At 41.9% G+C, this 12,725-nt stretch overlaps 2 protein-coding genes across 2 annotated transcripts; both read right to left on the bottom strand.

Annotated features, from left to right (window-relative positions):
• Positions 1–904: 904 nt before the first annotated feature.
• On the bottom strand, positions 905–3,974 carry LOC134185984 (uncharacterized protein K02A2.6-like). The gene is made up of 6 exons (XM_062653884.1): positions 3,789–3,974; positions 3,236–3,367; positions 2,786–3,161; positions 2,648–2,734; positions 2,111–2,601; positions 905–2,017 (listed from the first exon to the last, which is right to left on the bottom strand). The coding sequence occupies exons 1-6, from the start codon at positions 3,972–3,974 to the stop codon at positions 905–907; spliced, it is 2,385 nt and encodes a 794-aa protein (XP_062509868.1).
• An 889-nt stretch (positions 3,975–4,863) lies between these two features.
• LOC134185707 (glycine dehydrogenase (decarboxylating), mitochondrial-like) lies at positions 4,864–12,083 on the bottom strand. The gene is made up of 12 exons (XM_062653569.1): positions 11,896–12,083; positions 11,450–11,817; positions 11,313–11,388; positions 11,046–11,254; positions 8,172–8,354; positions 7,929–8,115; positions 7,631–7,706; positions 7,464–7,565; positions 7,272–7,379; positions 7,141–7,205; positions 5,277–5,357; positions 4,864–5,220 (listed from the first exon to the last, which is right to left on the bottom strand). Exons 1-12 carry the CDS (start codon positions 11,953–11,955, stop codon positions 5,101–5,103), a joined length of 1,635 nt encoding a protein of 544 aa, XP_062509553.1. The 5' UTR covers positions 11,956–12,083; the 3' UTR covers positions 4,864–5,100.
• Between the last annotated feature and the right edge of the window lie 642 nt (positions 12,084–12,725).

Here is a 12,725-nt window from a genome sequence, read left to right as displayed (position 1 = left end):
AGGCGCCTCGCGTTTGTGAGTAACACATCCAACAGAGTTTCAGACCGTCTACTGAAACGCCGAGTCCTAGCTAGACAATACGTATTCGTTGAAACCCTAGCTGTCATGGAAGTAAACATGCAATCTTCCTAGTAGTCTAGATTACGTATATAGGCCTAGTATAGGTAGTCGTCGTTTTGCGATAGTGATCAAGACAATTGAAATGTACAGTCTAGGTATGCACTCAGTTCCGTTGTAACGACAGTGGTGTGGTATTACTGACATAGAAATTGATATCAGCAAACATTGACTATCAACAATGTTAGATGCAGCACAGTGTAGTAGAGGATTGATCATACTGTAGTACAGGATGTGTGAATAGTTGACTGTATTTGGCATTCAACTCCTGAAGGTGTTTCTTGGTTGTCAAGTACCCACAGTCCCTAGCTACAATACAAAAGGATCGGGCGACGAAAGTTCATGAAGCGTTTTCGCCGCCGTTCGGTCACTTAGCTAGACGAATCGTTCTAAGACTCATCTGTAATCGGACACGGAAATGATTTTCTAAGGTAGGTCCTATCATGAAACGTGGTCGTGGGGAGGAGAAATTTGAGATTTGTGTACACACACACACACACACACACACACACACACACACACACACACACACACACACACACACACACACACACACACACACACACACACACACACACACACACACACACACACACACCAAAAGCTCGATGGAGAGCCATATAGGACCCCGCCCATTTCTGTTGTGCGAACCGGAGGCCTGACTATCCTTCCCGACGTCTGTCCTTGTGAATTTTCTCTTTCCACTACCGTATCTCCATGATATCCTTCTACCTCACATCCAATGGTTGAGCACTCATCATAGCTGCAGTCATCATCGTCGTAGATTTCATTTACGCCTACAGGTCTTCCTTGAATTTGAAAACGATTCCGATGATACTGTCGGCCACTGTTGAGGCGCACAGTATGATCGTTCACTCAGACGCTTCACCAAGGTTCTTGGAATCCGCCATGTGCGCGTTTGTAGATCCCACACTAATACCGAGTCGCCTGGCTCTAAGGCATCCAACGCTTTAACTCCATTGCGTCGGTTGTAACGCGTTGCCTGCTTGAGCTTGTTCGCCGCGTCGACTTCTTCCACACGACCCTCATCCACTAAAACGGGTCTTAGCTTTGAAGACAACGCGGTCAGTCTTGTGCGCAGGCGTCTCCCCATCAACAGATGAGCTGGTGAAACTCCGGTGGTCTCGTGAGGAGTGGAGCGATACGCCAATAAGGCCAGCTGAAAATCACTGTCAGAGTACTTAGATTTTTGTAGCAGACCCTTGATGGTCTGAACAGTGCGCTCGGCCAACCCGTTACCTTGAGGATACTGCGGTGAAGATGTCGCATGTTCGAATCCGTACTGAGATGCGAATTTCGTAAATGAAATGTTGGCATACTGAGGACCATTATCGCTAACGAACAGTTCCGGTTTACCATGAAACGCAAATATTTCCTGGCACGCCGTGATGACATCGTTGGCACGTAAATTCAACAGAGGACGCAGTTCAGGGAATCGAGAATAATAATCCACTATCAGAATATAATTTTTCCCGTCCATCTTGAATAAATCCGAGCCGACTTGTTGCCAGGGGTGCTTAGGCATCGGAGTAGACTGCAATGGTTCCCGACGTTGTTGGTGCCTAAAACGAGCACATGAGTCACAGCGGAGCACGGCGACTTCTAAATCTTTGCCAATCCAGGCCACCACGTAATCGTGGGCTCTTGACTTCAGCTCGACGAAGAGGGCTAGGAACCACAATTTGTTCACCTCGTAGAATGATGCCATCGACACAGCTAAGCGTGTGGCGAATATCCCAAAAAGGACGAGCTTCCTGTCCAACGTTGTGCCGCTCCTTTGGCCAAGACGACTGCAGATACGAGAGTACCACGGACAACTGCTGATCTTCCTGCGTTGCAGCACGAAACTCCCCAAATAATATGTCTGAAACCGACAAGCCTGCAACCGTCACAATGTTGATGTAAGCTTCAATGTCGTCCACCAAATCATGTTGCCTCAGCCAATAAGGGCTCGTGACAGAGCATCAGCTACCGGAGTTGCCTTTCCTGAAACGTATTCTACCCGAAAGGAAAAGGGTGCTAGCCACAATTCTAGCCTTTGCAGCCTGGGAGGACACTGGCTGACATCCTGCACATTCATGATACTCACTAACGGTTTGTGATCGGCCTCTACTAAGAAAGGCTCCGTCATTCCTAACAGATACTGTCCAAAGTGCTCGCATCCCCATGTCATGGCCAATGCCTCCTTTTCTATTTGCGCGTAGCGCATTTCACTTTCTGGTAAGGCTCGGGAAGCATAAGTAATGGCCGCCCGCCTTCCGTCTGGTTGCACTTGAAGAAGCACCGCTCCCATTTCGTACGAGGAAGCGTCAGCGGAGGCGATGGTGACAGCATCCGGATCATAATATGCCAATACAGGCGCCTTTGTCAGCAATCGCTTAAGTTCATGGAATGCTTTCTGTTGAGCAGGTCTCCACATCCAATAAGTGCCTTCCTTGAGCAATTCCCGCAGTGGCCCTGTTACTTGTGAGTGACACGGAAGAGATTTTTTCCAAATATGCCACCATACCGTTGAAATGTCGTAATTCTCCTCGTGTCTTTGAAGCTTCCATAGGCAGCATAGCCTGCAGTCGACTTCTATCAGGATGTATTCCCGCTGCAGAGAGACAATGACCAAAGTATTTGACTTGTAAACACCTGAACTGACACTTAGATGCGTTCAGACGAATTCCACTCTCACGACATCTTTCCAAAACTTGGTTTAACCTTACATCATGAACCTCTTGTCTATCCGCCCATATGAGCACATCATCGATATAACACTCAGCACCTTCAATGCCTTTTAAAACTGTAGACATAGCCCGATGAAATACCTCCGGGCCCGAATTGAGTCCGAAGGGAAGCCGAGTAAAGCGATAACGACCATGTGGTGTCATGAACGTCGTTAGATGAGAACTTGTCTCTGCCAGGGGAACTTGCCAAAACCCAGAGGAAGCATCTAATGTGGAGAAATATTTTGCACCCCGTACTTTAGCAAACAGCTCATCTTCAGTGGGCAGCTCATATCGCTCTCTTTTCAAGGACTGATTCAAACTTGTATAGTCCACACAGATACGTATTGATCCATCTTTTCCGGAACAACCACCATGGGGCTGACCCAGTCCGTTGGGCCTGTAGATTCTTCAATGACTCCTAACGAGAGCATCCTGTCCAACTCCTTCTTTACTTTCTCATGATAAGGTAGTGGTACCCGACGAGGTGTAGCAATCGCATGTGGGCGGGCGTCATCCTTGAGACAAATGGTATAGGGACATGACTGCAAACAACCCAGTCCCTCAAACACGTCTCCGAACTGCTTTGCAACGGGTCTGATTGTATTTTATCCGAATCGCGAACATTTGCTCCTTCTAGGAGCGGTTCCTCAGACCTACTCTCCTCACAAACCGCTGCAACTGAATTAACCAATTCCAAATGCTCACAAGCACCAAGACCCAACAACGGCTCCTCTTGAAAAGGCACCACCAGGAAGCGTAGATAACGAGCACGTCCGTCTTCTTGTATAACATTACACACGCACTGCCCATTCACAGACAGTGCTGTTGTGGATCCATACGGCAATAGTTTCGCAGCGGATGGGCGCAATTCAGACTTCTGGTGCAACCTGTTGTAAACTGCTCCGGACAAAGGCTACCCTCGGCGCCGGTATCTACCTTGTATGAAACCATCTTGCCGTTGGTCAGTAACGGAATCCGCCAAGCCTTTCCCGATGTTTTAATGGCTCCGATCATGCCCAAGTTATAGACTGGACCTAGCGTTGTCGTAGAGTGAGTGGATAATGCCTCTTCATCTCTTGGCGAAAGCGTATCTTTTTCTTGAGAGACTCTATCTGACGCCATCCGGACTACGTTCACCCTTTTCGTCCGGCACGTTGACTTCCAATGGTTAAGCCCATTGCATTTCTGGCATCGTTTGCCCCAAGCTGGGTACTTCCGTGGCGGATCCGTCCCCCACAACGCATGCAATCCTTGATCATCGAACCCCTAGAGGAATGTTGTCGAAGAGCATCTACTTGTACCTCTTTGGAATCCTCATCCTCATCAACAACTTCATGATGAACTGTGGCTACATTTGACACTTCGCTGAGAATCAGCCACCATCCTTTGACGCTGCGCTGTCGCCACCTCTTCCGATCGACAGATCTCTAAAGCTTTTGTCAAATCCGGATCTCCTGCCGCCAACAGGCGTTTGGTGAGACGCTGATCCGCGACACCCAAGATAATGCGGTCCCGGATAAGTGAGTCTTTGATATCCTGGAAGTCGCATGTCTGCGCCAGACTACGCAAGGCAGTGACGAAATGATCTACTTTTTCTCCCGGTTCCTGCACTCGTGTGAAGAAAAGGTAGCGTTCGCAGGTGACGTTGTTTTTAGGATGTAGAATTGCTCAAATTTCTTCAACACAACGGCGTACTTCTCGCGTTCCTCTCCCTCGACGAAAGAAAATGTGTCGTACACCTACTGGCCATCTGAGCCGATAGCGTGCAACAATAACGACGTTTTGACCTCATCTGGGGTGTTCTCTCTCGATTGACGAGTTGTCTTCAAATAAATCTCAAATAACCTTAAAGATTTGTTCTATATTTGGTCACATGTTATCGGTAGACGGAGCGACTTGTCGAGTTGGTCACGTGACCGGGCTGCCCTAGTGCCTTGGGTAATGAATAGGTAACACTCTCTCAAGATAGACATTACAGCAGAAAGAAAGGCCGTCACATGCAATAGCAAAATTGAAGTAGCTAATTCAATTGTATACTATGCTACACACTGATTCCTAGGGTTGCAGGACACCATACTTTATGACATATAGGCATTTGGAGTCACTAAATCAATCACAAAGAAGCAAAGTCACTAAATCAACATGAAAGAACACAAGTCGGTCCTATCACAACAATGCAATAGGGAACACCAATACATCATTTGTTAACTTTTGGCAAAAAAGTTCCTAAAATTGGTAGCACAATATGCTAAGCAGCATCTTGATATGATTCCACTGGTGGACACACGCAGAAAAAATTCAAGTCTCCAAATGTGTCATCCACTCTTCCAACTGTTGGCCATATCTTTCCTGTCGGCACTATCCAAGGCTACACAACAGAATTCACTTACTCACTTCTTACATTGACACTGAGTATAATCTCACAAGTGGAAATGCTGCCTTTTCCCTGCTGTACGGATATGGCCAATCAGAACTGACCACAACAGATTGTGGATGAGGTGCATTCTGTACAAAATAAGTAGAAATTAACCTACACAGTAACAAACACATGAAAGACAGCCGAATACAACAAAATTTTCAAAACAAGAAAAACATCCCGACTGAAAGTCTACAATTGGAAAAAACTGGCTATTCAAGAATTTACCAAAAGAACTTATCCTGCTCCATATAAAATGTTACACAGTCCAACCCGCTCGGCTTAGCACAACAATTTATTAGAAAATGAGAGGGCTCAGTGGTACTAACTACAGGTATGGTAACCAGCTGACATATGCAAGCAAGCTGTGTCAGATTGTGCATTGTCAACTTCTTTGCTGCTTGGCCTATTTGTTTACCAGTTCTGCAAAACATGTTGGCCTGTTTGTTTATCAATTCTGCAAAACGCAGTTGAAGTCCACCAGTCCCAAGCAATTAATCACTATACAGTTAGCTAAAATAGAAAGGACAAAATGCTCATGGAAACAAAGCAAAAATTTGCTGTCTGAAAATAATACTGTTGCTTAATTAAATCTACAGTACAATGGTAGTCATAAGCATCTACATAATTAAAGCAACAACACTGCAATACAGTGGTGTTGTACGATAATATCGATAATGCAATTTATCGATAGACAACTCAATTCTGTGACACCAATAGGCACACTCAGCTATATCGATAGATCCCAGAATTCTGCCCAGCCATACTTTCACAAGTCAATCATCCATAAACACCGCAATCTGTGGTATGCGATATATCGACAGAAAACTCCATTCTGTGATACCAATAGGCACACTTAGCTATATCAATAGATCCCAGAACTCTGCACAGCTATCCTGTCACAAGTCAATCATCCACAAACATCGCGATCTGTGGTCACACATCACGTGAAGAAAGATAGAATGGTAGATGAAGCAATTGTTACTTGACCATCAGATGTATCTCAGTCACTCAAGCCACTCAACAGACTTCTTCCCGAAAATGAGAAAAAAACTGGTTTTTCTACGTTTGAAATTATTTTATTAAAATTATCGTGATTGATACTATTGAATCGTGATAATATTTACAATGATAATCGATATGCCAGTAAACTATATATCACACAACACTAATATACACAATCTACAAGTACATGTAGTAACCCAATTATCCATTCCTGTTTAGTAATGACCAACATAATCATTTTTTCAAGTGCCAATAGAACAGCAGGATGCTGAATATCACTTCTTGTCAAATAGCACCCGGAAGTTTGGACAAAAATGACCTAAATGTTATTCCTCACAAAAGTACAATACAGATAATAAAACAATCACAACATTTCAATTTTGTAAATGCTCTCAATTGCAAGTCGACAAGACTATGGTAGTGAATTCTAAATTTAGAACCAAACAATTTTCATGACCAATTTCAAATTTAGTTATGTGTACTGCATTGACATTGAGTTAAGTTCAGTATCCACATCATCATAAATTAGAGAAAAAATGAGTTAGGGTTAGACACTGGTTATCTGACAGGTCATCAATCCAGGTGGTCTGTATGTGGCAACAAAATCAGTGTTGTAAAATCAAATCACAAAATCAAAGTCATGGTACAGACAACAATCAGTGACTTCTAGCATAAAATAAAGCTGACAATAGAGGCAACTTTTCAATCTTCCCTTGATAGTTACAGATATCTAGATGCTAGAATGTAATGACAGCCACCTGTAGTAATAGCATTACACAGACCCTATGATCGCAACCTGTACCAATAGTAGCACTCTACTGTGTGTCTTTCATCATAATTAATAATTTAAAGCTACATTGACAGTACCTTTAACACATTATTCTTTGCATCTGCAACTCCGCTCTCAATCTCATCTATTTCTTTTCGTATGTCTACAATATGTAAGAACATTAGTTCCATTCAAGTACCAATACCAGTGAATCAAGTTCTTTACTCACTAATCAGAGCATCACAAAATCGATCCATTTCATCTTTGCTCTCACTTTCTGTTGGCTCTATCATCACTGTTCCTGTCACTGGAAATGAAATTGTTGGTGCATGAAAACCTGCATCACAATCAATTAATAGCTAGCTGGACGTGTTATGCAACACTTGACAAAAAGCAAGAAACAAACAGCCAATCGCAATACCATAGTCTTGTAGTCGTTTTGCAATGTCCGTAGCTGTGATCTTAGCTTGTACCATGTTTTGGAACGGTCTTGTGTCAATAATAAATTCATGTGCTACAAAACCTATAGTAAGGTGTAACGGTATTAAAAATTGAAACAATGAAACTCAAAGAACTAATAGTGTGTACCATTTGAGCCTGTGTAGAGGATATCGTAATGTTGTCTAAGACGAGCAGCCATGTAATTGGCATTAAGAATAGCAATCTAAAATAGTTACAATGCTACAACACCAACAAAACTTTACTTAGTACAGTACAATCTTGATTGGGGTATACAACTAGCTACTTGAACTTCTCCATAAAAACCAAATTTTTTGCCCGTAATACACAGCCCCAAACAACTAATATGCAGCTAATTACTTTCAAAACCATTCTGCTGAAATGTATAACAATCAAAGCTCTACTGTGGCAATCTACAAATCAATACCTGTGTTGCTCTTCGAAGTCCTACAGCACCCATAAGTTTAATGTAGGCCCAAGAGATTGGCAATATAGAAGCAGATCCAAAATGTGACGCTGAAATTGGTCCTGAACTTTTTGTGTCATGAACACCATTGAGAAGTGGCATTTTGATAATGGGATGTGAAGGTAAATAGGGAATAAGATGCTTCCTCCTAACAAACTCTGGTAAGACAATACAAACCTGCAGTTATACTCAACCAATTCTCACACTCCAATTGGTCCCATGCCAGGTCCTCCTCCACCATGTGGGATACAAAATGTCTTGTGTAGATTTAGATGAGAAACATCGCCACCATAATCACCAGGACGACAAAGTCCAACTTGAGCATTCATATTCGCACCATCAATGTACACCTGACCTCCTGCCTCATGAACAGTGTCACAAATGTTTCTAAAGCACAAAAATAAACCTCATTTGCACTATCCTGTGCCTGCTTGAGTAAGCATTTGGAGATGATCGAAAACTAGTTTACAATATTATGACAGAGTATGAGATGTACCGTAAATGTCCAAATATGTATTTGTCCATAATGACACCTCAGGATGGTAAATTGAATAGAATACAACTTGACAAACAGAATATTAGACTTAATTAATCACCTATGCCAAAATAAGAACCTCTTCTTGTTCTTCACCGTCTGCACTGTTGTTAAGTAACTTTGCAAAGACTAGCTGAGTTGGCTTTTTTGATGTGTTGAGATGTGGTACTCAGGCTCAATTGGTTTGGAAGCAGCAATGATTGTGTGTGGAGTCAATTTATTATTATTACTGTCATCTTAACTAAAGACACCCTCCATTTAAGTCAATAAGTGCCCCTGCCTGAATAGCCACCAAAGTGCTTAAACTGGCACAAATGGCTCAACTTATAAATTTGTTTGATTTAATCCTAGTGCTTATTAGAACATTTATGGTACCCAGAGTTTTATTCTGTCTTCAAGTAATGTCAATAGCTACTTGTAGATTTAGTAAACATGCAAATGAAACACTTATGCTCAATCCAGAACAGTGTCTAGTTTGAGAGTGAAAACTTTCTTTCATGTACCACTTTGAGCAGTTAAAGCCTGGTTGACAATATTGACACTGACACTGACGTTGACGCTGGAATAGAAATGAATCCTATTCCCGCATCAGCATTACTGTCAACATCAAAGGATGCCGCCTGCGTCAAGGTGGTGTCTTTGACGTTGACGCTCAGCTGAGAGTTAGCTTTAATATTGTATTAGAGTCACTGCAATTGAAAAAACCACTAAACTTCAAAAACACCTTTAACAGGGCATCAGAGCTGGAGGGCTGAGAGGTTTGGGTCCTTTCAACTTGAAGTGACTGGAAGAGCAGAAATATCAGTAAGTACTAGTACTGCAGTAACATTAGCATATCAAATGCACTGCGGCAGTCAATGCTGGTTTGGTGACAGGTGACACAGTTTCGATCACCATACATGCACTAGTAAGACCCTCCTACGCAAAATCTGTTTGGGAACGTGTGAGACTTTGGCATGTCTAGTGCTAAGAATGGAAAAGAGACAGTTACAGTTGGACCCTTGTGGATGCTTGGTCAGCATCAACGTTCCCCAACTTACAATACCCTCTGCTGCTGATCTACAATAAATTACAACAGCACTGCAACTTGCCATCAACCCCACAGTAGAGTCAAGCTATAAGCAAAGACATCTAACAAGTCTAATTCTTACCTACTAGTCAATAAACCTGTGTTTACACCGTCGCTTCAAAGCTACGAGCGCGCGCGCGTGTGTGTTTATTGTGAATATCAATGTAAACTATATTAAATCTGTCTATGTATTGTCACTATCATTAATTAATCATTACCTTGTTGCTGGAATTCATAATTCTTTGAAAACACAGGGATGCGTCGATGTGATTAAAGATTGTTAGCTAAATATCATCAATGTCCCATAGTGACACTACTTTGAATTCAGCTCATTCATATGCATGACAGGTAGCTGTGTTAACTCTAGATCTTGCACGGAGTGCGCTTGTTATCCACGTCATTTCTCAATTCTGTAGCGCTCTTGCATCACTTGCAATTGAAGCTATATATTGACGTGGACCGATTATCATGCTCTTGTTAAGCCGTTGCTATTATCTTTCGTTCTTAATTCGTAGCTCTAACTTTAGAGATCAATCTCGTAAGTCTCCTACCTGCATGAGAAATAATGTGAAGTGACATGTCTAGCAACCGGATTCAGAAGAAAGCAGCATCAATGTTTCCTACACATCTTTCTTGCAAGACAATGTCAATCGTTCATCATCAGTACTTTTGTATGCTTACACCTCTCTAACATATTGATCCTTGAAGGTCGCGGATGATGCATGTTGGTTGTGCGCATGCATGGTCCCATGGGGCCTTGGCTTGGCTTCTTGAAGAACGATAAATTCGTTTGTTTTGCGATTCTTCTGTAAAAAGTAACAGACGCGTACAACTATTACCTGAACTTTGCTGTGCGCTTCTCAGTTTGACGACGGTTTGACCTTAGAATGAGTAAATGACATCTCAGTTTTTCTGTCATAATGCGCGGGATTGTTACGTCATTTATTGTTGGTGCCCCAAAAGGACTCAACGAACCCCCAGAGTGATTCACGCTGACAAGCTAGTTTTACATCACTTACTTTTCGTGTCCCAGAACAACTGCTGATTGGCTTGACAAACTCCCTGAGCGTGACACACGCTTACAAACAAACAGATACAAAGATAGCAACATGCCGACAGACAAACTGGAAGTCAATTCAGCCCGTTTAGAGTGAGCTTCTCACAAAGCAGTCCACCACTTATTGTGGTGTCCTTCTTTACCCTCGTAGCTTAATTAACTTAATTAATTAACTAAAAAACAAAAATATTAGTTTAATGTAAACTTTAAGAATCCTTAATCACTCTTGACTGTCTCACCAGCTTCAAAACCCAGTTAATTTAATCTACTCTAAGTGGACTGTCCATATAAATGAAACATAGGCTGGTACAGTCTAATAAATTCAATATCAGTTCCAAATAAAAATTAAAAACAAGTAGACATGACACACTCCCTTTCTTGCAAACGATACTCATAATTTGCACAAACAATCCAAACCTCACTGATTCTTCAAAAACTCCACTAGTTGATGGATATGTAATCATTGTAGCAGCCAGAGTGTCTGAGCAGCCATCAACAAGTCGCTTGAAATCATCAACATCAACACATCCAGTATTTGGGTCCGTTTTCACTACTCTGATAGTCATCCCTGCCATGTGTGCAGATGCTGGGTTGGTGCCATGAGCTGAGTCTGGAATTAGACATACCTGCACAGATTAGAATAATATAGACAAAGCCATAGCAATAAATCTAAAGCATTGCAACATTTCTATGTCCTTGTCCAACGTCAGCTAGATAAGCTTTGATAACACAAAGTCCAGCATATTCACCCTGAGCACCACTAACAGACAAGTTTGACTAAATGAAACAAGCTGCATTACAAAGTACTACTTCCTGTGTACCTATTTGGTTGAAATGAAATGCCATCATAACCAGTGATTTCACACAAGTCATCACTCAATTCCTTGATCATCTCATGGTACCCACGAGCTTGAGTAAGAGGACAGAAAGGATGAAGACTGGCAAATGCTGACCAAGTAACAGGTTCCATCTCAACTGAGCTGTTCAACTTCATAGTGCATGAACCCAACGGAATCATTGAATGAACCAGTGAAACATCTTTGTTTTCCAAAAGCTTCATGTAACGAACTAATTTTGTTTCAGACTGGTGACTGTTGAAAACAGCATGCATCAAAAATGAAGAAGTTCGAGATAAACCCTTTTCTGTCAAATCATTCACTCTACTATCAGCTGCTGCTACTAAATCAACCTATAATGAACACAAACCATTGCAAGTCATCAAACCCAGCTATGACAAGAGTTCACATCATTAAGCCAATAAACGTACAAGACTCGCTGCGCTGCCAAAGCAGTACAACAGATCTTCCAAATCAGAATCTGTGACCATCTCATCCAGTGATACACCAATATGATTTCTACTATAAATTCTCAAGTTGATTTTCTTTTCTTCCAGTCTGCTCACAATTTGGTCAAAACTTCCTTCTTTGCACTTCACCTAGCATGGACATAAACAATTATACCCACATTAATATTTTCACCAATGATATTATTCATTAAGACTACATTTTCAAATTATACCAAGATTCTATACAAACTGATTTATTGTCTTTTTGCATCCAGTAATTGGCATATACAACAGCATCACTCATGATCAACAAGCAGCAACTCAATTCAACTATAATAACTCTGCTCAGCTACATGTCTCAAGTTGCTGCCTTGCGCCTGCAATTCAATTTCCAGTTTTTATAGTACAATATCTGCCTGTGTTGGCACTATCACATGCTCCGCGGTTTCCCTGGGTGAAGCATGTGTGACACTTGCATTACAAAATTAATGTGCTGTGAATCAGTAATTGCTAATTAAATGACTCAATATATATATATATATATATATATATATATATATATATATATATATATATCAAACTTTCAAGCAGAATTCCTCATTACTACGGCTTACCTAGAGAACGTGCTTTTGTTTGAGTATTTGTTTATCCTTGTTCTTTAATTAATATCCGAAGAGAAACGTTTAGCGTGCCATCTGGCGTGTGCAACAACAGGCTGGTCCTAATTTCACATCTGGGACTGTAACCTACCAATCACCGGCAAAAGAAAGTGAGCAGAACGGATGTGAAAAAGAGTAACGTCCTCTGTAGCA

Source organism: Corticium candelabrum, chromosome 10 (assembly GCF_963422355.1).
Source record: "Corticium candelabrum chromosome 10, ooCorCand1.1, whole genome shotgun sequence".
Taxonomy (NCBI): domain Eukaryota; kingdom Metazoa; phylum Porifera; class Homoscleromorpha; order Homosclerophorida; family Plakinidae; genus Corticium; species Corticium candelabrum.
This window is presented reverse-complemented; position numbering and strand designations above follow the sequence as displayed.

Coding starts and splice junctions, on each gene's coding strand:
- LOC134185984 (XM_062653884.1), bottom strand. CDS start 3,974: ATGGCGTCAGATAGAGTCTCTCAAGAAAAAGATACGCTTTCGCCAAGA. Junction 3,162..3,235: donor CTACAGGCCCAACGGACTGG/GTCAGCCCCATG, acceptor AGTTTGAATCAG/TCCTTGAAAAGAGAGCGATA. Junction 2,602..2,647: donor AGAATTACGACATTTCAACG/GTATGGTGGCAT, acceptor GTCACTCACAAG/TAACAGGGCCACTGCGGGAA.
- LOC134185707 (XM_062653569.1), bottom strand. CDS start 11,955: ATGGTCACAGATTCTGATTTGGAAGATCTGTTGTACTGCTTTGGCAGC. Junction 11,255..11,312: donor TTGGACAAGGACATAGAAAT/GTTGCAATGCTT, acceptor TAATCTGTGCAG/GTATGTCTAATTCCAGACTC. Junction 7,566..7,630: donor CCTCTACACAGGCTCAAATG/GTACACACTATT, acceptor ACCTTACTATAG/GTTTTGTAGCACATGAATTT.